Source organism: Geotrypetes seraphini, chromosome 14 (genome assembly GCF_902459505.1).
Source record: "Geotrypetes seraphini chromosome 14, aGeoSer1.1, whole genome shotgun sequence".
Lineage (NCBI taxonomy): Eukaryota > Metazoa > Chordata > Amphibia > Gymnophiona > Dermophiidae > Geotrypetes > Geotrypetes seraphini.
This window is the reverse complement of record NC_047097.1, coordinates 48,335,874-48,360,911: the sequence shown is the minus strand read 5'-3', so window position 1 is coordinate 48,360,911 and position 25,038 is coordinate 48,335,874. Positions and strand designations below refer to the sequence as shown.

The following is a 25,038-nucleotide window of genomic DNA, read 5'->3' as shown; positions in this document are numbered from 1 at the left end:
TGAAGAAAGAGCTGTTAGGATGGGAGGACATAAGAGAAGTGGAAAGACAGTGGTCTAAGCTGAAAGGAGCGATAAAAATGGCTACGGTCCTTTATGTGAAGAAAATCAATAAAAACAAGAGAAAAAGGAAGCCGATATGGTTCTCCAAACTAGTGGTGGAGAAAATTAAGGCGAAAGAGTTGGCGTTCGTGAAATATAAAAAAACCCAAGAAGAGGAGTGCAGAAAGGACTTCAGGGTGAAACTGAAAGAAGCCAAGAGAGATACGTCTGGCGAAAGCACAGGCAGAAGAACAAATGGCTAAAAATGTAAAAAAGGGAGACAAAAATTTTTTCAGATATATTAGTGAAAGGAGGAAGATGAAAAATGGAATTGCTAAACTAAAAGATTCTGGGAACTGATATGTGGAGAGTGATGAGGAAAAAGCAAATGTGCTAAACAAATACTTCTGTTCTGTGTTCACAGAAGAAAATCCTGGAGAAGGACCGAGATTGTTTGGCAAAGTTACACGAGAAAATGGAGTAGATTCTGCGCCGTTCACGGAGGAAAGTGTTTATGAGCAACTTGAAAAACTGAAGGTGGACAAAGCGAAGGGACCAGACGGGATCCATCCCAGGATACTAAGGGAGCTCAGAGAGGTTCTGGCGAGTCCTATTAAAGATGTGTTCAACAAATCTCTGGAAATGGGAGTGATTTCTGGGGATTGGAGGAGAGCGGATGTGGTCCCTATTCATAAAAGTGGTCACAGGGATGAAGCAGGAAACTACAGGCCGGTGAACCTCAGTTCAGTTGTTGGAAAAATAATGGAAGTGTTGCTGAAAGAAAGGATAGTGTACTTCCTTGAATCTAATGGGTTACAGGATCTGAGGCAACATGGCTTTACAAAAGGTAAATCGTGCCAAACGAACCTGATTGAATTTTTTGATTGAGTGACCAGAGAGCTGGATCGAGGGCATATGCTAGATGTAATTTACTTAGATTTCAACAAAGCCTTTGATACAGTTCCTCATAGGAGGCTGTTGAATAAACTTGAAGGGCTGAAATTAGGACCCAAAGTGGTGAACTGGGTTAGAAACTGGCTGTCGGACAGACGCCAGAGGGTGGTGGTTAATGGAAGTCGCTCGGAGGAAGGAAAGGTGAGTAGTGGACTCAGGGTTCGGTGCTGGGGCCAATCCTGTTCAATATGTTTGTGAGTGACATTGCTGAAGGGTTAGAAGGAAAAGTGTGCCTTTTTGCAGATGATACCAAGCTTTGTAACAGAGTAGACACCGAAGAGGGAGTGGAAAATATGAAAAAGGATCTGCAAAAGTTAGAGGAATGGTCTAATGCCTGGCAACTAAAATTCAATGCAAAGAAATGCAGAGTAATGCATTTGGGGATTAATAATCAGAAGGAACCTTATATGCTGGGAGGAGAGAAGCTGATATGCACGGACGGGGAGAGGGACCTTGGGGTGATTGTGTCCGAAGATCTAAAGGCAAAAAAACTCTGTGACAAGGCAGTGACTGCTGCCAGAAGGATGCTGAGCTGTATAAAAAGAGACATAGCCAGTAGAAGGAAGAAGGTGTTGATGCCCCTGTACAGGTCATTGGTAAGGCCCCACATGGAGTATTGTGTTCAGTTTTGGAGACCGTATCTGGTGAAGGACGTAAGAATACTTGAAGCGGTCCAGAGGAGAGCGACGAAAATGATAGGAGGCTTGCGCCAGAAGACGTATGAGGAGAGACTGGAAGCCCTGAATATGTATACCCTAGAGGAAAGGAGAGACAGGGGAAATATGATTCAGACGTTCAAATACTTGAAGGGTATTAACGTAGAACATAATCTTTTCCAGAGAAAGGAAAATGGTAAAACCAGAGGACATAATTTGAGGTTGAGGGGTGGTAGATTCAGGGCGAATGTTAGGAAATTCTACTGTACGGAGAGGGTAGTGGATGCCTGGAATGCGCTCCCGAGAGAGGTGGTAGAGAGTAAAACTGTGACTGAGTTCAAAGAAGTGTGGGATGAACACAGAGGATCTAGAATCAGAAAATAATATTCAAAATTGAACTAAGGCCAGTAGTGGGCAGACTTGCACGGTCTGTGTCTGTATATGGCCATTTGGTGGAGGATGGGCTGGGGAGGGCTTCAATGGCTGGGAGGGTGTAGATGGGCTGGAGTAGATTTTAACGGAGATTTTGGCAGTAGTAACCCAAGCACAGTACCGGGTAGAGCTTTGCATTCTTGCCCAGAAATAGCTAAGAAGAAAAAATTTAAAAAAATTTAAATTGAATCAGGTAGGACAGACTGGATGGACCCTTCGGGTCTTTATCTGCCATCATCTACTATGTTATTATGTATAATGATGTTGTAATGTTTACACAGTTTTGAATGAATAAAAGACATGCCACCTTGTGCTTATCTATATAGAAATTTTCTAACATCAGAAATTCACATGAGATTAGTTACCATTTCCATCCCTAACAGAATATACAGTATAGATGTCTGTTGTACCACTTTTTTCAGTTTCTGTAAACCATCTCACCTTAATCCACTGTCCTCAGCTGTAACTATCAATCTCTCGTCCTTAGGTTTCAACTCAGTTCTCCTTAACCATCTATGTGTCTGGTATTAATCAATAAACAATTCCTGGATTTACAGTTTGTCTTTTCTGCTGTACTTTTGTTGTTACCTCTTTTTTTATCTTATTTGTTGATCTAATTCCTTGAAAAGTTTTTTTTCCCCCTTCCTTCGCAAAGTATATTGCTTCCTTACCTTTTGGCATCAATGGACTCTCATGTATTTCTTCTACTTGAAGTTTAATGATGGTGATGGATTCTGGATGTTTACTTTCATATTGCAACACTTTTTGTGCGTTTAGATCTGATGATGCTGTTACAGTAAGTATACTTGGAGGCCTTTGATAGTAGCTCAGTAGGTATAATCTATTCCTTTGAAACCTATTCCTCCTCTGGCTCAGACAATATATATTTTTGTAATACACAGATTCTTGTAAATGACTTTGTGGGGGTGGAGGGGTTTTCTTATTCATATATCCACTTTTTCAACATCTTTAAGAGGTCAGTCTTCAGTTCTAAATCTGTATGAGGATGCAGGAATTGCCAGCTGATTAATGGCTTGTATCTTATTTCATTATGTTAATACATTCTTCAGTATCAATTCTGGTCTATGATATTCTTTTCTGATCTTTTTTCTCTCAATGGCTTTCGCTTGATTGTTGCATCTTCCTCCACTCTTAGATATTTATATATACCACGTTGTTCAAGTGCCTATATATTCACAATCATCAAGTCAGAGGGATGTTTTCAATTTTTCTCAACATTTCCTCTAAGGATAGTTTCTTTAGCACATTTCCAGACCACGATTCAGAGCTAATTGTTGGTCACTGGAACTGTAGAACCAGCTCATTTACAGACAGTAATTGTGATGTGACCTCGGTATCATTACCATCTTTAGGAATAAGGCTGAATCCATAGCCAAAATAATTAATAAAGGTGAATTTAAGTATGAATCAAAACAAGAGTGGTGATGAGTCTCCCTGGTTCTAGATATTAGGTATGACACACTGTCTGCATATTGTTGGTGGAGTGTGGTTTATCACATTTTCATGGTGGATTTTATGTACAAAATAAATCCTGAAATGATTGAGTAGATTTCAAGACAATTTATTGTCTAAGAACATGAGATGCTTATAGTCAATTCTTGCTATACTGAGATTTCTGTTTTTCTTAGCACTGTCAACATTGGCTTCATTCAGCATTAAATGGTCCTTGATTCCATATGCTCCCTTCTTATTATTCTTCTGCTCTGTTGCCATGTTGGTAATGACGGAATAGAAATCCCTAATGTAATGTAATGTTGTTAGAGTTGATATGATTGTATATTCTATTGGCAGCTTCTAGACTGTTGGTTATGTGTTTCCTATTTTTGGGAACATTACTTGGATCTCCCTTTGGAAGAAATCTTCTGCCTATTGTGAGCCATTGTGTTAAATTTGACTTGGTGGAGTGTCAAAAATTGGTCATGCCATCTGAGCCAGGGCTTTTCAAGTTTTGAGCTCTTTTCAACCTAATTTCCAGTTCTTTTGTTACATCAGACCATTCCATTCCTTTATTTGCTTGACTTTTCCAGATTCTTCTGTATGCAGGATTGCCATTCTACTTCTCGATTGTACTCTTGCAGAGTCCTTGGATAATCTTTTTTTTTTGTTATCTGTACCTATGCTCTTTCTCAGCTCCCTGTAGAATTGTTTTTGTGTTCTCTCTAAACAATTTATTTTTTTTATCTCTGCTCTGTTTTCTCCATATCTTTGCAGTTTTTGTGCTGCTAATTTTCAAATTTATTATTGGAGCACCTGCAGTAATTTTTTTTTCTATTTTAATACACCATGTATTTTTGTCTGTTGTCAATAAAGAAAATGAGACAGATCGAAAACATCAATCGTGATTATTGTAGATACCCATCTATCAGGGACACCTCTGCTCACAATGACTTTATTTTCCAAAGAGGATGAATTATCTTATTCCCTCTGCCCCTATATCCTTTTTGATAAAGCCCAGTCATAATTTTTGCTGCCTAGTATTGTATTTTATCAATTTCCGTCTTATTAACAGATTATTCCTTTAAATATGTGATGACCTTATTTTATTAATTTTATCATATTTATTTTGCTTTTGGGGTGTTAAATTCAACTTGAATACTCTTATTCTCCTGGAATCCAGCATATTTATCTATTGCCAAATAGGCTAAGAGCTCAGTTGTTAATTGTAGCACCTCTTGGTCTTTCTCTTTCCTATCTTCTTCCTCTTCAGTTAATATCTTAGCTTGTCTGTCACTTAACTCACTCTCTTGTAGTTCTAGTTCTCCTCTTTCTATCAGTACTTTCATGTAAGTACTTTGTTCTGGGCTTCCTCCTTGTCTCTTCTTAACTTTTCTCCTGATGTTTCTTTCCAGAGCCCTTCTTTCTCTCTCTGCATTAGTCTTTCTACTTGTGTTCCTTTTTTTATCCCCTCCTTCTTCCTCTGTGTCAGCTTTTCTTCTGATGCTTTTTTTTTTTCATACCCTTTCTTTCTCTTACTATAGCAGTTTTTCTCCTGTTGTAAGCTTCTGAGGCACCTGTGCCTTTTAGGCATGTACCTTCCTTCTGATGCTCCCACGGAGGTCTCTTTTTTTTTTCTTTTTCTTTTACTTTCTCTCGCTTTTTCTACAGAAGCCTTCAATTGTATTAAAGATGTTTTCCCTCACATATGTGAAATAAAGGATCTTAAATTTGAATCAGCTGCTTTTTCTTTTGCAGCTTTTCCTGTGGTAATATCCCTCTTTTCCTTCTGTATTTTATAAACTGTCTTAGTATATCCCCTTGATTTTAATATAGGGTGTCTAGCATGATGGCAATCCATTATCTCCTCTTTATCTGCATGAGTCCACTTAATTGTACTTAATCCTCTTAACTTTTTCATTAACTTCTGTGGCTTATCTACTGCTGCAGTGGGTCCATGAACAAGTCCACCATAGCCTTTATCTGCAGCAGGGATGTTATCTTCATTACAGCATATATCTAGGTAAACTATGTCTGGGCACCTTTTTATCCAGAGTGATGTATGGCCAGTATGTATTCTTTATTTTCTTTCAAATCATACTTCTACTGTAGTGTCGCCTTGCTGAAATTTGGTGTAAACTTAATGGAACTCAACCAAATTTCAGTAGAAAATGTTATTTTCTCACCCTCTCAGCTGCATCTTATGTTGCACTTTCTTTTCACCCATGACAGGGACTGTATGAGACATGTTTACATGTATCTCTAAGGGCGATTCTATAAATGGAATGAGTGTGTGTAAATGCCAGCAAAATTGGTACTTGTATGCCTAAAAGCACTACACATTATTGTATAACCAATAACTGCAAGAGAGATGTACACATGAGCAGAGCATGAGGGGCACAGGCATGTCTCCAGGTTATTTTTGATCACTTTATTTATTTATTCAGTTTTCTATACCGTTCTCCCAGGGGAGCTCAGAATGGTTTACATGAATTTATTCAGGTACTCAAGCAATTTTTCCCTCTTTGTCCTGGTGGGCTCATAATCTACAGTATCTAATGTACCTGAGGCAATGGAGGGATTAATGGACTTGCCCAGGGTCACAAGGAGCAGCATGGGTTTGAACCCACAACCTCAGGGTGCTAAAGCTGTAGCTCTAGAAATCAAAATGTAGTAGAAGTGAGTAAATGAAGCCATTGTGACATCACTGATGAAGTTGGCTCTTAGGCATTGGTGGAATGAGACATTATGATGTCACAATATCAGCTCTGGTTATCAGAGGCTGAAACTTTTCACACTATTTATTAGTCAGATTTCTATACTGTTCTCCCATGGGAGCTCAGAATGGTTTACATGAATTTATTCAGGTACTCAAGCATTTTTCCCTGTCTGTCCTGGTGGGCTCACAATCTGTCTAATGTACCTGGAGCAATGGAGGGATTAAGTGACTTGCCTAGAGTCACAAGGAGCAGCGTGTGTTTGAAAGGCTATAGCTTTAACCACTGTGCCACACTATCCTCCGCTAAAGCAACAGCCTTTCTTAGAACACAGAAACATAATTCCTAGATATATTCATATGTTCCATCCATGTACTTACTGCAGTATTGCCTATATTGGTTGATGCTGTGGTCCTGCCTCGTGCCTTTCTGAATCCTTATAGTCTTTATTTTCTATTTTGCCAGCAGTAAAGTGTTTTTTATTTTTAGAAGAATTGGAAATTTTCAAATATTTTGACTAGAGCTTGGATTTTCCTATCAAACAAATAATTGCTGACCTTCTAAGTCAGCTATTGAATTAGAACTCATCAGTGTGTTTTCTGGTTATATTTGTTGGGGCAGATGTTGTTCCAGCAGAACAAAGAGCCCTGTAAGATACCCTCATATTGTACTTTCTGTATGAGTGTTACTGGTTTTGGTTTGACTTCAAATATAAATGTATTTGAGCAGATCCTTGTGATTCTTTCCTGTGGAATGAATAATTATGAACGCTTGTTTTAAAAACAAAACAAAAGTTACTATCAATTACATAGTTCTCTCTTGCTTCTGTGGTTGTTTCTTTTTCTTTCTCACAAAATATGCAGGCAACAGTTCTACCACTTAGGGCACTATTTTTAGGAAAGCCTGTTCCAGGTTGGACTTTCATTCACACGCCAGTATTTACTATCTATATTGTGTATCCTGCACTTTATACTATTACTACGTACTATGAGATGAAAGGAACAAAGTCTGGAATTGGCAGTGGAGGAAAAGGGTACAGATAAAAGCAACTTTTCTGAGGAACAGAAGGCATGTAAGGCGAGACAAGAGATATCCTGAGTGGCTGTAGAATGAACATACTTGTAGGTTTGTAATAGGAGCTTAAGCTGTATTCAAAGGCAGACAGGAAGCCAGTGAAGTGATTTGAGGAGAGGGGTAACCTGAGTGTAGCGAGGTTGGCAGAAGATAAGTTGTGCAGCAGAGTTTTGCACAGATTGCAATGGGGAGAGGCGGTTCAGTGGGAGACCTGATAGAAATAAATTGTAGTAGTCTAAGCGTGAGGTTACGAGGGTGTGGACAAGGTAGTATGCTGCACATGAGTGGAGCTGTCACCTTTTGTTATGTAACATATCAAGCATTATATAAACATCTCTTGAACCTATCTACCATGTTGGCTGCTTATAATGACAATGCATGAAGGTTATCCTAGGGGTCTGCTTAAAGTCCAAGTGGTCATAAATGACAGTTGCCTGATAGCATTTAGGGCATGCTAAAAGTCCATACCTATGTTTTCTGTTCTTGTTTTATTTGACTTTTTGACATTCATCAGTGATACTGTTCAGATACAGAGGTGGTGGAACACATCTCAAAAGGTCAACGTTTTGAGGCTTGAACATACAGTGTGGTCTACCAGCAGTAGTTCACCAGTGCAAGTAAAGACTGAGTAGACTCTTTCAAAGGACCAAGTGTATGATTGCAAAGATCCTCTGAAGCCCCTTACTTACTGCCACCTCTCTGTAGACAGCTTTTCTGAAGAATTAAAATAATTGGAGAAGATATTTTGAAGCCTAGGAGGATAACTAACTAGGAGGTTATCAAGCCAGGGAAGAGAGGGAGATTGGAAGCTGCATCATTCCATTATCCTGATACAGTCCGTTCTTATAATTCGCACATTCCCAATTTGCGGTTTCGCTTATCTGCAGTTGCATGCATTGTGACCACTATTTCCACCATGTGTTTGTGTAGTCAAGGACTTCCAACCTTTCATGTTTACTTTCAGTTTTGGCTTTGCTTTCAGAAATGGCCACCAAGTATCAAGAGAGTGAGTTAGAAGCATAAGAGAGTAAGTTAGAAGCATCTGCAGGCACAGCTCCAAAAGAGAATGGCCACCAAGCATCAAGACAGGGGTTACTGTATTTCCATGGTGAGCAAACCATGGTGCATTGCATTGGTTAATGAGCAGGTTAATTTCTTACTGCTCTGTGCAATTATTTTGTTTAAGAATGTTACAGTACTTCTATAAGCAATATTGCAAATAAAGAAAAATGTTTGCAACATTCTAAATGTTCTACTATGATTTTTGTCAAATGCTGTCCCATGCAGGAACCTAACATTACTTTACATTATATTAGAGATTTCTATTCAGCCATTACCTTGTGGTTCAAGGCGGGTTACAGAAGAGTTATAGAAGGTGGAGTACAAAGAAGATATCTGGTCATTTCCAGGAAATAATAGAGAGAAGATCAGGTAGTTTTGGGGAGTCAGGAAGTTAGTGGAGAGAAATGGGGAATTTATAGAATTATGATTTTTTTTAGGGATTTCATGTAGAGTATAGTTTTTATTTCTTTTCTGAACATCTTGTAGTCTGAGATTGTTATTAGCAGATTGGAGATTTGATTGTCTAGTTTAGCTGCTTGAGTGGCTAGGAGGCCATCATATAGTTTTTTTCCATTTAACTTCTTTGATTGGAGGGTGTATGAATGGAGTATGAGTTTTCTATGTTTGGTTTTCCTATAGGATCCATTATTCCATTTTACTATAGGATCATTATTTGCTATTTTGAAGCACAATTTTTACTGCTAGAGCCTAGCCTCTATTTTCCCACAGATGCAGCGTTTCGTTATTCGCGATTTCACAGTTTGCAGACTTTCCCAGGAGCCATACTATTGCGAATAACAAGAACAGACTGCATCTTTTCAAGGGATCTCTTAGTTTGGTGGGGAGGGGAAGAATTGCAGATAACTTACAATTTTGTTCAGCTGTATATGTAAGTTTTGATTAAGTAATGAATGTTTTAATTAATGACTTTCATTCTGTTTATAGGAAAAAATTCAGAAAGAGGCCCATTTCCACTGTATGCCAGAGACCCAACAGCACCAGGTCAAGTAAGTAATGGTAGCTGTTGCTTTCATGATCTGTCTAGAAATGCTGCTTTATTGATACATAGAGTACTCAGGCCACCCATATTGAAGCATGTGCATGTGAATTAAAACTAGGGGCTCCTTTTACAATGCTGTGCTAGGGCCTTAATGCGCGGAATAGCACACGCTAAATTGCTGTGCGCGCTAGCCGCTACCGCCTCCTTTTGAGCAGGCGGTAGATTTTTAGCTAGCGTGCACTAATCCGGTGCGTGCGTTAAAAATGCTAGCGCACCTTTGTAAAAGGAGCCCTAACTTTTACCAGCTTTCAGAGGGTCCGGATAATCGACACATTAAGTGCACAAAGTGCACATTAAGGCCCAGATTCTCAAAAAGTGCGTCCCGATTTTAGGCAGCTGTAGGCGTCTTACAGCTGTCTAATCAGCCAATCGGGATGCACGTTTAAAAAAAAAAAATGCTCCCCAGGCAGGCCTGAAGGCACCTCCGGGAGCCTAGGGAGACCCGCAAGACGCCTAAGCTCGCCTAAGGGCCTTAGGCGAACCTAGGTGGCCCTACGCGTCTCCCTAGTAAAGGAAGAAACCTTAAAAATGTAGGCCAGCAAAATGCTGGTCTACATTGCAAGTAGACGCAGCTGCTATACTTATCGCGGCAAGGGTTCTCTATGCCGCTATAAGTATAGCGGGCCGCGGCCTGTTCCCCCCCCCCGACATTACCGATCTCCCTCCCACCCCGACACTACCGATGCTGGCAGGAGAGTGCCCAATCCCTCCTGCCCGAAGACAGCGCACCCCCCTCTTGCCCGAAGACGGCGCACCCCCCCCTCCTGCCCGAAGACTGCACACCACCCCCCGGCCCTAACAACCCCCAAACTAACCTGTTCTTCGGGCCAGACGGTTCTTTCCCGTCTAGCCGGTAAGCCCGCCTCGTCGAAATGAGGCGGGCTCGCCCCTTCCCGGCCCATCCCGCCGAAGCCTAAGGCCTGATTGGCCCAGGCTCTAGAAGCCTGGACCAATCAGGCCTTAGGCATAGCGGGTCCGCCCATCCCCACTTGGCCAATCAGACCTTAGACTTAGTGGGGATGGGCGGACCCGCTATGCCTAAGGCCTGATTGGTCCAGGCTTCTAGAGCCTGGGCCAATCAGGCCTTAGGCTTCGGCGGGATGGGCCGGGAAGGGGCAAGCCCGCCTCATTTCGACGAGGCGGGCTTACCGGCTAGACGGGAAAGAACCGTCTGGCCCGAAGAACAGGTTAGTTTGGGGGTTGTTAGCGCCGGGGAGTGGTGTGCCGTCTTCGGGCAGGAGGGGGGGGATGTGCCGTCTTTGGGCAGGAGGGGGGGGATGTGCCGTCTTCGGGCAGGAGGGGGGGGATGTGCTGTCTTCGGGTTGGAGGGGGGGGATGTGCCGTCTTCGGGCAGGAGGGGGGGGTGCCGTCTTCGGGCAGGAGGGATTGGACACTCTCCTGCCAGCATCAGTAGTGTCGGGGTGGGAGGGAGATCGGTAATGCCGGGGGGGGGGGGCGGTTGGTAGTGTCGGGGGGGGCGGTCAGTCGGTAGTGTCGGGGGGGGGGGGGCATCCGATCGGACAGGCCGCGGCCCGCTATACTTATAGCGGCAGAGAGATCCCTTGCCGCGATAATTGTAGCGGGCCGTGTCTAATCTAACCCGATTCTCTAACCCGCGTCTGTAACATGGACGCCGGTTACAGAATCGGGGTTTAGTTTAGGCCGATTCTGAATAGGACGCCTCTCCCAGGCGTCCTATACAGAATCAGGGCCGAGCGCCTTCAATATAGGCGGCCTGCCTGGGGAGCATTTTTTTTTAAAAAAAACGTGCATCCCGATTGGCTGATTAGACAGCTGTAGGACGCCTACAGCTGCCTAAAATCGGGACGCACTTTTAGAGAATCTGGGCCTAAGTGCACAAAGTGCACAAAGATTCTATTTTGATAAAGCTCACCTTATAAATTCATTATCATCATCTTGAAGATACAAAATTCAGTCCATTTTCTAATAGCTTTTCCGTATATCAGGGTTGCGCAAAGTTTTTGAAACTGCAGCACACTAAACTCGGGGCTGTGTCTGGAGGGTGCAGATGTCGATGCAATAATGTCATGCATGTGTGTAATATCATCACATTGACATCCGCGCATGCAGGGAGGTCCACCAGATGGGGACCTGAGCTTGCTATTACTACACCAGTGGGGGGAGGAGGTGAGAGAGGAGGAGAGGCGCTAGCAAGGGCTGACTGCCTACAGGACATGTCTCTCGCATTCTGTAGACAGTCAACCGGCACCTCTCCTCCTCACCAGCATCTCGCGGCATACCGGGAATCTCGCCACGGCACACAGTTTGCGATACACTGCTCTACATTAATGGCAACACATGTGCATACTGTTCGTTCCTTTGTTTCTCTCAGGCAGCCCATATTAGGAGTACATATTGCCAACCCAGTGCTTCAATAGGGCTCTTATTTTCTCCTGTCCTGTCCTGCCAACTTAGAGAGTGGGCTCTATTTATGGTGTGTGCAATCTCACAAACAGAAGGATTATGTGAAGTGAAAGCACAGATTAAGGATAAGAGTTTTCTGTAAATAAGCATGTGTTTGCATTGAGAGAAGGAATTCAGCACTAAATCTAAGAAAATTGATCAAAGAATGCATTGCAGAGTGGTTAAAGCTACAGCCTCAGTACCCTGAGGTTGTGGATTCAAATCCATGCTGCTCCTTGTTACTCTGGCCAAGTCACTTGATCCCCCCACTGCCCTAGGTATATTAGATAGATTTTGTGCCCGCCTGGACAGAGAGAGAAAAAAAGCTTGAGTACCTGAATAAATTCATGTGAACCGTTCTGAGCTCCCCTGGGAGAACGGTATAGAAAATTGAATAAAATAAAAAAATAAATAAAATTATATATTAACAGTTGAAGAGCCATAAACATCCAATTGCATGTAATGCAATGTTATGACAATAATGCACCTTAATAAATTATCCCTCCCAAGTGTAAAAACTTAGTTATTGTACAAGAATCTCGTGATAACTGATTCCATAACAAAATCAGTGCCCATATTTTTAAGCACATACAGCTTTTCGTGTGAGATTCTGAGGTCAGTTTTCCACAGCAGCTGCGGTGTATTAAAACTTAGCCATTAACTCTCCAATTTGGAGTAAATATACTGAGAACCAAGTTTTGTTATGTCAGTGACTTCAATAACAGTGTTATCTTTTTTTTTGTTCACATGATGACAAAGCAGTTATTCCTGATATGAGTTATACAGGGGATCTTTTCCATGGGAAAGTTTATTCTGCTGGATATAGGTAGCATGGAGAAAGCCCACACCACAGAAAGTTAGGAAGAATATTCCACAAAAAAAAGTTACAGAAAGTAATTGGAGAGTCTAGATTAGATGAAGCATGTCAGTCTATATATATCCTTATGATTATGATATATGATATGATTATGATATATATACACACACACACACTTATGGTTCGTGGCCTTTATCATCAATCATATAGGGACAGACTTACCGTATTTTCACGCAAATAACACGCACCCGTATAAAACGCGCACACGTGTATAGCGCGCAGAAATCACGATGATAAGCACAAAAACTTTGGTATAACGCGCTCACGATTATACCGCGCATGCTGCCCGACTCTCCGTTCACCCCCCTGACTTCCGTGCACTGCCCCGCCTCTCCGTGCGCTGTCCCGACTCTCCGTTCACCCCCCCTGACTTCCGTGCACTGCCCCGACTTTCCGTGCGCTGTCCCGACTCTCCGTTCACCCCCCCCTGACTTCCGTGCACTGCCCCGACTTTCCGTGTGCTGTCCCGACTCTCCGTTCACCCCCCCTGACTTCCGTGCACTGTCCCCCCTTGAAGGTCTGTCCCCATCCTGAAAGCCTGATGCCCCCCCCCCCACGTCCGATACCTCCCTCCCCCCGAAGGACCGCCGATTCCCCAACAATATCGGGCCAGGAGGGAGCCCAAATCCTCCTGGCCACGGCGACCCCCTAACCCCACACCGCACTACATTACGGGCAGGAGGGATCCCAGGCCCTCCTGCCCTCGACGCAAACCCCCCTCCCCCCAACGACCGCCCCCCCAGCCGACCCGCGACCACCCTGGCGACCCCCACGACCCCCCCACCCCCCTTCCCCGTACCTTTGGTAGTTGGGCCAGAAGGGAGCCCAAACCCTCCTGGCCACGGCGACCCCCTAACCCCACCCCGCACTACATTACGGGCAGGAGGGATCCCAGGCCCTCCTGCCCTCGACGCAAACCCCCCTCCCCCCCAACGACCGCCCCCCCCCAAGAACCTCCGACCGCCCCCCCAGCCGACCCGCGACCCCCCTGGCGACCCCCACGACCCCCCCACCCCCCTTCCCCGTACCTTTGGTAGTTGGCCGGACAGACGGGAGCCAAACCCGCCTGTCCGGCAGGCAGCCAACGAAGGAATGAGGCCGGATTGGCCCATCCATCCTAAAGCTCCGCCTACTGGTGGGGCCTAAGGCGCGTGGGCCAATCAGAATAGGCCCTGGAGCCTTAGGTCCCACCTGGGGGCGCGGCCTGAGGCACATGGTCGGGTTGGGCCCATGTGCCTCAGGCTGCGCCCCCAGGTGGGACCTAAGGCTCCAGGGCCTATTCTGATTGGCCCACGCGCCTTAGGCCCCACCAGTAGGCGGAGCTTTAGGATGGATGGGCCAATCCGGCCTCATTCCTTCGTTGGCTGCCTGCCGGACAGGCGGGTTTGGCTCCCGTCTGTCCGGCCAACTACCAAAGGTACGGGGAAGGGGGGTGGGGGGGTCGTGGGGGTCGCCAGGGGGATCGCGGGTCGGCTGGGGGGCGGTCGGAGGTTCTTGGGGGGGGACGGTCGTTGGGGGGGAGGGGGGTTTGCGTCGAGGGCAGGAGGGCCTGGGATCCCTCCTGCCCGTAATGTAGTGCGGGGTGGGGTTAGGGGGTCGCCGTGGCCAGGAGGGTTTGGGCTCCCTTCTGGCCCGATATTGTCGGGAAGTCGGCGGTCCTTCGGGGTGGGGGTGCGAGTGGTCCTGCCGGGGGGGGGGATGTATCGGACGTCGGGGAGTCGGCCGGGCAAGAGGGCTTGGGCTCCCTCTTGCTCCGATCGTGGATGCGGGTGCGGGTGGGAGCGCGTGCGAGCGGTCGTTCGGGGTGGGGGTGCGAGTGGTCCTGCCGGGGGGGGGGGATGTATCGGACGTCGGGGAGTCGGCCGGGCAAGAGGGCTTGGGCTCCCTCTTGCTCCGATCGTGGATGCGGGTGCGGGTGGGAGCGCGTGCGAGCGGTCGTTCGGGGTGGGGGTGCGAGTGGTCCTGCCGGGGGGGGGGGATGTATCGGACGTCGGGGAGTCGGCCGGGCAAGAGGGCTTGGGCTCCCTCTTGCTCCGATCGTGGATGCGGGTGCGGGTGGGAGCGCGTGCGAGTGGTCGTTCGGGGTGGGGGTGCGAGTGGTCCTGCTGGGAGGGTGAATCGGGCGTCGGGCGGGGTGGGAACTATGTTTTAAAACTTTTGTATACCGCGCTCACGCATATAACGCGCGAGGGGTATGCGTGGTAGGTAAAAACGCGTATAACGCGCGCGTTATATGCGTGAAAATACGGTAGATAACTTAAAATGTATACTCTAGAGGAAAGAGAGGGGATATGATAGAGACGTTTAAATATCTCCATAGTGTTAATGCACAAGAAGTTAATCTTTTTCAAATGAAGGAAAATTCCGGAAGGAGAGGGCTTAGGATGAAATTAAGAGGTGATAGGCTTAGAAGTAATGGAAGAAAATACAGTGTTTCTGATGCTTGGAATAGACTCCCGGTGGAGGCAAAGACTATATCTCAATTCAAGATAGCATGAGACAGACATGTGGGATCTCTTAGGGAGAAGACAAGATAACTGATAGGCCATTCGGCCTTTACCTGCCGTCATGTTTCTATGTTTCTATAAAATACAAGGGTAAATCCTTCAAGAGAGCACCCAGATTGTGGGCACTAATATTTATACTTTCTCAGGAACTGTTCTAAATGTTTAGTGTGTAAAATGCACATATAAATACATAGGGGCTGATTCTGGAAGTGGCACCTGCTATGGCAGGCACTACCAAACAGGTGCCTGTTGCATGTGAATCACTGACAGGTGCCGCTTCTGGAATCGCTCTTGATCACGTATTCCTGACATGAAGGCAGATTTTAGATAGGGCATAGAGGAGACAATTTACACGTCACCATCAGGCTGTGGAAAATTCTCATTGAATTTTAGAAGATGCTCTGCCAAACAAAGACTCTATTGTAAAACAGATGCAAAATAGTATTTTCATGGCTCCCCTGTCCAAAGGAAGAAGTGATTTTTAAAAATCTGTATGGGGGCATACCCATTGGGCCCCCTCCCCCCCATTGTTTCTGTAGTTTAGTCAGGGCAATTTATTTATTTGGATTTATATCCCGTCCTTCCAGAAGAGCTCAGAACGGGTTGCAAGTTTGCATCTAATATAATAAAATGCTAGGCCACGCATGCACACTCCCATCTGTGTGCGTCCGTTTTCTGTGAGGTGTAGGGCACCTTAGGTAGGAGTGTGCATGCGCGCTTACGTCACCAGCTGCAGATGCCTCCACAAGCCGGGACCACAGCCAGCCGCCGATCTCTGTTCCTCCAGCGGGCGAGCGAGCGAGCGAGCGGGCAGGGGGGGTGTCTCGGAGGAGAGGGATCGCCGCCGCTCAGGGCCCCCACCGAGGAGCCCAGCAACTTTCCGCCCCGGCTCTTAAGCTGACCCGAGTCCATTGCCGCCCCCCTTCCCTTCCCGCGGGCACGATACCTACCCGGCGATTCAAGCAGCTTGTGCAGCAGCCTTCACACGCTGCTTCGGGGCCTTCTACTGCCCTGATTTGCTCTGCCGCATCTCTGATGATGTCATCAGGGACGTGCCAGAGTAAATCAGGGCAGTAGAAGGACCCGAAGCAGCGTGTGAAGACTGCTGCACACGCTGCTTGAATCGCCATGTGTAGTCGGGCCCGCGGGAAGGGAAAGGGGGGTAGAAGAAACGCTAATGCTGCTGTACAGGGAACTGGTGTGGGGGTGGGAAATGGAGGGGGAGGGAATGCTGCTTTGGACAGACAGACAGAGGGAGGAAGGGAGACAGAAAGAAAAGAAGAAAGACACAGGGGCAGGTGCACAGGGAACTGGTGTGGGGGGAGGGAAATGGAGGGGGAGGGAATGCTGCTTCGGACAGACAGACAGAGGGAGGAAGGAAGGGAGATAGAAAGAAAAGAAGAAAGACACAGGAGCAGGGAGATACACAGAAAGACAAAGGGGACCAGGGACAGAGACAGACAGAAAGAAAGACAGCGGGAGTCGCGTCAGGAGGGGTGCGGGATGCGGCAGAGGGAACTTTTCCAATGGGTGCAACTGGGCGGCTGTCGGGAACCTCTGATCAGGGGCAGAGCAAGGTAAGTGTATCTTAGGGATAAGAAGGAGGGGGGGGGGAGAAAAAGGAAGGGTCGCCTACTGCTGGACAGGGGGAGAAGGAAAGAGGTGCTGCTGGACAGGGGGGAGGTAAAACAAAGGGAGAAGGGCTGCTGCTGCATAAGGAGAGCAGTGAAGGGGTGGTGGTGGACACAGGGGAGGGAGAAGGGAGGGAGAATGGACAGGGGGAGCAGGCAAGGGGTGGTGATGGATAGCTAAGGAAAAAGAAAGACAGAAAGAAAGCAAGCGGCTAAGGAGAGAGAGAGAAAGAAATAAAGACAGACACACACACATATATTCTAGCACCCATTAATGTAACGGGCTATAAGACTAGTACATAATAAAACATAACAGGGTATAGTGATATAGAGCATGACAGTACATTTTAGATCATGACATGATAAAACCTCTGAAGGGAGAAGGGGAAGGGGGCAGCATGAAAAGCAGATCTACAGAGCATGCTTACACAATGTAACTTTAAAGGACCAGAGAGGTAAATGTGAAGTTGGAAAGCTTTACTTTGTGACTCTGTGCATCCTGAACTCTTCTGTGGTCTGGTAGGAACCAGGTTCTATTTTTGTGTGGTTGGTATTGCGCTCCCATCTGCTTATGTGCAATAACCTTGTTCTTTCAAATACATATTGGAGTTTTTTGAGTGTGCCCCATTTACTTGTCAAGTTGCTATGACTGGAAGGTGAACTCTTCTCCAAGGGGGGTTTAACAGCCTTCCCTTCAGAGTTTCATATCTCTGAGCATTTTTTCAAGCCATATTGGGCCACTTCTCATTAACTCCTTTTTTTCCTTTATTGAAGCCAGTTCATTCTATTACGTCCTTTGCCTTGGGGCTGGCTGGCTTGGGGTGGGTTGGCTGGTTAGCTGGCTGCCTTGGGGCTGGCTGACTGGCTTGGGACTGGCTGGGGGCTGGGAGCTGGCTGGCTGCCACTACTCGTGCCCACCACTAGACATGCCCTGTACCTTGTCCCAGCCTACCACTAGACCACCAAAGGGGGGACAGGGTACAGGGCACACCATTTGGTTCAAAAAGTTTTTTTCTTGGATTTTCCTCCTCTACAGGTGGGTGCGTCTTATGGTCAGGTGCGTGTTATGGAGCGAAATATGTATTGCAGATCTTGTTTCTCAGTAGAATATCTCCTCTTCATAATGCAGAGGTAGAATCTTAGTTCTGGTATGCAGCAAGGTAGCCTTCAAATTGCCAGAAACTCCTTCCTGGTACCTAGCCATCCCTTTTTAAGGCTGAAGGTCCAATCCCATTGCTTATGGGTATGGTTACTGATCATGGCATTGGGCTCATTCCCTTTGACACCTCAGTTTGTCTTGAAGCTTTAACCTGTTGGCCAGAGCAGTTTTCCTTCTCCCTGACAGTCATTGGCAGCAACAATTACGACTACAAAACAAATATGCTATTTTGCTTCAGTTTAATCTATCTGCGGCGTTTGACGTAGTGCATCACGACATTCTGCTTTATTTACTTTCAGACATTGGTCTTAATCAGGCTGTTCTTGACTGGTTCTCCAAATTCTTATTGTCTCGTTTCTATTCAGTTAACATTAAAGGTGACATCTCAGGGTTCTCTACTCTCCCTAATCCTGTTCAATCTCTATACGACTACATTGAACCTTTACAAGTTGTCAGCTTGGGAAACACTGTTCATCTATGTTGTTGACATCTTTATATTGATTGAGATTGATTCAGATCTCGCCAACCCAGCCTTTAAAATAAATCATTGTATCTTCAAACTCCAAGCCTGGGCTATGTCTGTCCAGATGAAGCTAAATGCTGGAAAAACAAAATTTTATGGCTAGGCCCAAAATTGGACTGTCTTCCTCCAAATGTAACTTTGGATTCCGGGGTCTCCATGCAGATCGAGTTCTCTTCCAAGATATTGGGAGTCCTCATAGACTCTTCTCTTACCTTTAAGGATCAAATAAACTCTCTTGTCAAGAAGTGTTTTTTTAGCCTTTGAATATTGAGAAAGGTCAGAAACCTTTTCCACCAACACTTCTCTGTTCTGGTCCAATCTATCATATTCTGGCTAGATTACTGTAACCCTATCTATCTCAGCATAACAAAGACATGCCTTCAAAGACTCCAACTGATACAAAATACCGCTGCAAAATAAATTTTGGAAAAAGTTAATTTGACCATGTGTCTCCTTTGCTTTTAAACCTTCATTGGCTTCCGGTCTATCTCAGGATTCACTATAAATGTGCATGTATTACTTTTAAAATTTTATATGGTATCTTCATCCCTCTTGTCCCTTTATTATGGAATGCTTATAGATTCTCCTATGCAAGAGGCACCCAATAATTCAAATTCTCCCTTCCTTCAGTGAAAGGAATCAAAGGAGTCAAGAATGTCAGTCAATCCTTGGTTTTCAAATTTTCTCAACTATGGAATGAACTTCCTCTTATTTTTAAGGGGTCCTGGTCCTTTTTAACTTTTTCGTAAATCTTTAAAAACTATTTTATTTGCCAAACACTTTGGAAACTATTCATATTAATATTTTCTGATTGTTACTTTTTAAAGTATTTTTTTAGTTATTGTTAATCAAGTCGAGCTCCTTTTTGTCTGAAAACCCGATATATAAAGCTAAGTTTTAGTTTAGTTGATTATTGAATCCTCTGAGTAAGCCACCTGAGGTGCCAGTGGTACAGCTTTTATAGGTTAGACACTTGTTTATCAGTTAAGAAGAAAGTGACATAGGGCTCCTATTACAAAGGTGCATTAGGGCCTTAATGCGTGGAATAGTGCGTGCAAAATTGCCGCGTGCACTAGACCTTAACGCCAGCATTGAGCTGGCATTATTCTAGAAGCGTACCACGCGGTTTAGCGTGCGGTAATTTTGTGCGTGTGCTAAAAACGCTAGCGCACCTTAGTAAAAGGAGCCCATAGAGACAGTCATCTATATAATAAAACTGTAGGCGGCGCATGCGCAGTCTTATCGGTGTGCTTCCATGATCTGTAGGTCCGTGGCCGCCAAGAGTGCAGCATGCCCCGCGCTTACTACGGCCCCACGCGCAGCTGAGTTCGGCACGGCGGTTTCCCCAGATAGGGGAAGTCGAACAACTCACTCCCGTCGCGCAGCTGAGTTCGGCACGGCGATTTCCCCGGTTTCCCCAGATAGGGGAAGCCGAACTGCTCACTCCCGCCTCATGGTCCTGCCGCCGCTCCTGTTCACAGCGGCCTGCACGTCGACGACTCCCCCCCCCCCCGGGGCTGCCTAAAGAAAAAAAGTTTCACGGTGCTTGGCCCGCCAAAAAATTTCTGCCGTTGCCGAAATTTGCCCCACCGTTCCTTCCCTTCCTCCATCAGGTACAGTTCAGCTCCGCTAAAAGCAGCTGCTTTGAAATTGGAGCCCTGCCGCCACCGTAACACGTTCCCTCTGCCGCGGTCCCATATGTCAGAGAAGGGGCGGGACCAAGGCAGAGGGGAACTTGCTACGGCAGTGGCAGGCCTCCGATTTCGAAGCGGCTCCTTTTAACATTGGTGGATTCACTGCACCTGATGGAGGGAGGGAAGGAAAGGTGGTTGTGCGCTGTTGAGCCCCTCTTTGCCCTCAGACCCTCTCCTAACTGCTCCCTCCTGTCTCAGACCACTGGGGGGAGGTTCCTGTCTTCAGCTGCAGGGATGGAGGGAGGGAAGAAGAAAGAAGGGGCCCTGGCAAGCGAGTTATCAAAAGCCAACCATAGCCTGGGACCCCTACATGGTATGAATAATGACCAGACAACAAAAGGTAAGAAAAATAATTTTATTTTCTGTTTTGTGATTACAATATGTCAGATTTGAAATGTGTCTTGAGGGAGGCTGCCGCCGCCGCTTTGGACAAAGGGGTACCATTTTCGTGGGAGCTGGCCTTCGGAGAGGCTTGGGACGCGGGGACGGATGCAGGAAGGGCTGCCGCTGCGAAGGGCTTTGGTGGGGGAGCCAGCCAGACCGCGAGTGTGGGGCCGTTGTAAGCGTGGATTGGTCAAGGAGCCGCCGTTGCCGAGGCTTTGAAATTGCTCTCCCACCTTCACTCCCTCCCATCCCGGCTCTGCCTCTGCCCCTGCCCAGGTTCAAAAGCAGGAGAGGCGGTCATCTAGCACCTGTTAATCTAACGGGCTTAAACACTAGTATATATATATATATATGTGTGTGTGTGTGTGTGTGTGTGTGTGTGTGTAAAGGGGGACCTGGATGCATGTGACCTGGATTGGCCACCATGAGAACGGGATATTGGGCTTGATGGACCATTGGTTTGACTCAGTAAGTCTGTTCTTATGTTCATGTTTTGCCTTTCAAGGCTGAAGTTATTCATGCTTAGTTTCTACCTTCTTACATTATTGGCTTTTTATCTTCTTTAAATGCAACAAGAATTTTATTTCTTGTGTATCTACTGCTGCTGTTTTTCTCGCCATTGCTTCCCATGGAGCAACCATTTCAGAGCATAATTGCACGAGACTGAACACTGAATGAGGTGTAGCTAAGCATTTTTGACTTTTTAGGTATATATTTTGCTTACATCATGCCTGTGAACATGCTTTTTGCTTTTTTCTCCGCCCAATTCCAGATGCTGAAATCTGCAGGGTGATTTTTCATGTCTAAAAAGGAATAATGAGCCATTTGTATATTGTAATGCTGCCAATAATCTAGCACATGCTGCAGAGTGAAGGCAACTATAAAAGTGATTTATTTGGGAAAGGAGCAGTACACGGGGAAGCCATTGTTTAACTCAGGTTCAGATTACATTTTTGGCATGTTAGGTTCCTCCTGTCCCTTTGGGTTGTGTCTCAGTCAGAATTGGCACCTGTTGCTTTATGGCACAATGAGCCTTCATTTCCAAACTATTTTTTATATCTCCCTACCAACTCAGCTCATCCATCACAGTGACATTTCTTAACTAGGGACCACAAAGTGCTGCTCCCTCTGGAACCTGGCACACATACAGTAGACCCATATCTGGCCTCTAGGTGTCACCACTGAACTGTACCTGAACCTTACCCCAGGGCCCTCTGCCCCTGATCTGGAAATTGAACACTGGTTTCCTGGGTGGCAGTATGAATCACTGATTCATGGAGTTTGGCTGAATAATTTTATATGCTAGAGGTGGTGAATTTGTTTTTATTTATTTATTTATTCAATTTTTCAAATTATTAAACAAGCACTTCAATACTTGAATACAGATTTACACCATTAATCAAAGAAAATTAATAAACCTAACATCACTTACAACAGTAATGTAAGGAAAATAAATAGTATAGATTATTTAGTCCACAAACTTAAAAATATGGATCCAAGTATTAGTATAATAATAAAGAAAATATACTTATTAATTACAAGAACAGCTCAGGAGACAATGATGGAAACCCCCAGTAGCCTGGACTTAAACTGCTGGTAGAGCTATTGGACCAATCACCATTCCCGCCCCCCTTTCCTTGGCAGATATAAATTCCAACAATTGCTTTGGTTCAAAAAATAAAAAATGTTTTCCTTGTAGTGAAACATAGCATTTTGCTGGAAATTTCAAAATGAAGGATGCACCTTATAAAGAAGAAATTATTTCCGTCTCTTCTGTGTCACTTGAGCAATAGCAGGAAAAATCCGGATTGCCGAACCAAAGAACTTATCAATCATAAGTCTGAAGTAAAGTTTAAATACAAAGTCTCTGTCATGCTCCAAGGCAAATGTTACCAAGAGAGTTATCCTTTCCGTAACTACTTCCAGGGAATTTTCCCAAAAAATCTGTTAAATTAATTCTTCCCTTCTCCGTTTCTCCCCTTTCAGCAGGAATAGAACTATCCTGTTTCTTCCCTGTAGATATATATTGAGCCACAGTGATAGGCGGCATGTTATCTTGCGGAATCGTTAAAATTTCTTTCAAATATTTGTGCAGTATCTCAAGTGGAGATAATATTGGAGATCTGGGAAAATTTAAAAGTCTTAAATTGTTTCTTCTCTGCTTATTTTCCATATATTCTAGTTTTTTTTTTTAAATAAAAGATCTTTCTTTAATAATCTCCATTTCTACCTTTTTTATTTGAGTAATCTGTTCTTCATGTATTTTAATTTCATCTGCTTGTTCTCTTAACTTTTCCTCATGGGCCTCAACCTGAGAGCTGACAGAGACACAGTCTGCCTGTACCTTAATCATCGCCTTCTGGAGGTTAGAGTCCATGATTTATATAGCCCTCCACAGTTCCTCTAAATTCACTACTGCTGGCATAGTCAATTGTCCAAATTCAATGTTGTTACTCACAATAGTTTTTTCTTGCCTCTGCTTTGAGTACCAATGTCTGGGCTCCAGTGGGGACTTCTTCCTCCATTACTTCTCCTCCCACTGCTTTTCCGGGGCTAGACAGCAATCCACCTTCCAGAGTAAGCTGTTCAGCCATTCTCTCTGCAGGGCTGCTTCCTGGTTGGACAGGACTTTGCCCTTGAATCGGGCTTAAGAAAACCCCATCATCACTGAGGTTTGCTGAGCCCGGCACACCTGCCAGAATCGGGGGTGTCTCCTTAGGCTGGCGAGAGAACCCACCGTCCAACGTTGTTTGCACCAAAGTCTTGGAACTTCTGGCAACCGGAGGAATAGACCGGGTAGTTCCCTTCCTCTTCCCCATTCAGGATTCTTTCCATGCTTGGACCCGCAGCACCATTCGAGGCCCGCAAGAAAAACTCAAACGCTGGCAGAGACAAGCAACTGCCAGTAATATCAAAGAATCCACGGACAAGCCGCACAGAACAGGTAAAGGGGAGGAGGGCTTATGGAACAGCGCTAGCATGGAGCTCACCGCCTAGCGTCTGTTCAAAACGCCATCTTGGATCATAATCGGTAAATTTGTTTTTAATGAAAATTTTATTTAAAGTCTTGAGCAGGCATCAAGGCAAGTAAGGACAGAGTAGCCATCTTATGATAATATCAGCACCATTATTACTAGTTGGCATAAGTTAACACCTCAGCACCTTGTTCCCTTTATTTACATTAGTCATTGTACCTAGCTGACACCCCCTGAATATCTGGCAGCAGCCATTGCGTCAAGCCAGAATCAAGTGGCAGAATTTCAGGCTGAGTTGTAGGCCCTTTAGAATAGATTTACTTCTAGAAGATTCTGGCAATTCTAATGACAGGAAATCCTCTAGACATATTGAGGGAAAAAACACTCTAGTATGAGCCATAACATGGGTAGCATATCGCAAATATGAATCAATATGGCTGGATCTGGCATTAACCAGAGAGCATTAAAATAAAGCACAATATCACTACAAATAAGAAAACAGCCAGGTGGGATGCTGGCGAGTAGCTAGGAATCAGTGTTGCCAGATGTACATTATTATAGTTGTACAATAATTTTACTTTTTGGATAGTGTGTGATCAATAATGACAATGTTAAGCAAAAAGTGTGATTTTGTTTATTCTATAAATTACTTCACTTATGTCCAATAAGCAGCAGTAATAATTTCCATCTTTAAGGGTCAGTAGTATTAATGCAAACCCTGACCAATTAGAGCTATGGAAACAGACAGAGAGCCCGGCCTTCCTGACTGTGACAAATTCACAGGGATGTCTGCAGATGGGTAGCAGCAGAACTAGGATTAGCTAGCTGGGCTATCTGTGGAGCACTAGATCAAAATCAGTGCAAAGTGAAAGCGTGCAGAGCTCTGAGGGAGAAGTCCTGACCAACCTACTAGTCAAAAATATGATCAAAATATTAATGGTGAAAGAATGGAGGAGTGTGTGGCGCAGGGGTTGAAGCTACAGCCTCAGCACCCTGGGGTTGTGGGTTCAAACCCCGTGCTGCTCCTTGTGACCCTGGGCAAGTCACTTAATCTCCATAGCTCCAGGTACGTTAGAGAGATTGTGAGCCCACCGGGACAGAGAGGGAAAATTCTTGAGTACCTGATTGTAAAACCGCTTAGATAACCTTGATAGGTGGTATATAAAATCCTAATAAAACTTAAAAACTTTAAAAAAACTTAATAAATATAATACAGTATAAGATGTTCTCTCAGGGTTTCCGCATCTGGCATTGTGCTTGTTGCAGGTTTCCGGGTCTCGCTGCATCTTAGTCAGGTAGAAACCGACATTTCAGCCATCATGCTCTGAAGTCTCTAGTGTGACTTTGGAAGTAATGGGTTTACTGACCTGATTGGGAACAGGGCAGTCCACCAATCTGAATACAGTATAAATTCA

The 25,038-nt window shown here is 45.0% G+C and overlaps 1 protein-coding gene across 11 annotated transcripts in view; it reads left to right on the top strand.

The window, feature by feature from the left end:
* Window positions 1-25,038, top strand: part of TCF12 (transcription factor 12) — an 807,409-nt gene that overhangs the window by 467,248 nt on the left and 315,123 nt on the right. For all 11 annotated transcript variants that reach the window (XM_033920038.1, XM_033920035.1, XM_033920040.1 and 8 more), the window contains one exon: window positions 9,335-9,396. In XM_033920038.1, coding sequence (XP_033775929.1) covers window positions 9,335-9,396 — 62 coding nt within the window. The remainder of the gene's footprint in view (window positions 1-9,334; window positions 9,397-25,038) is intronic.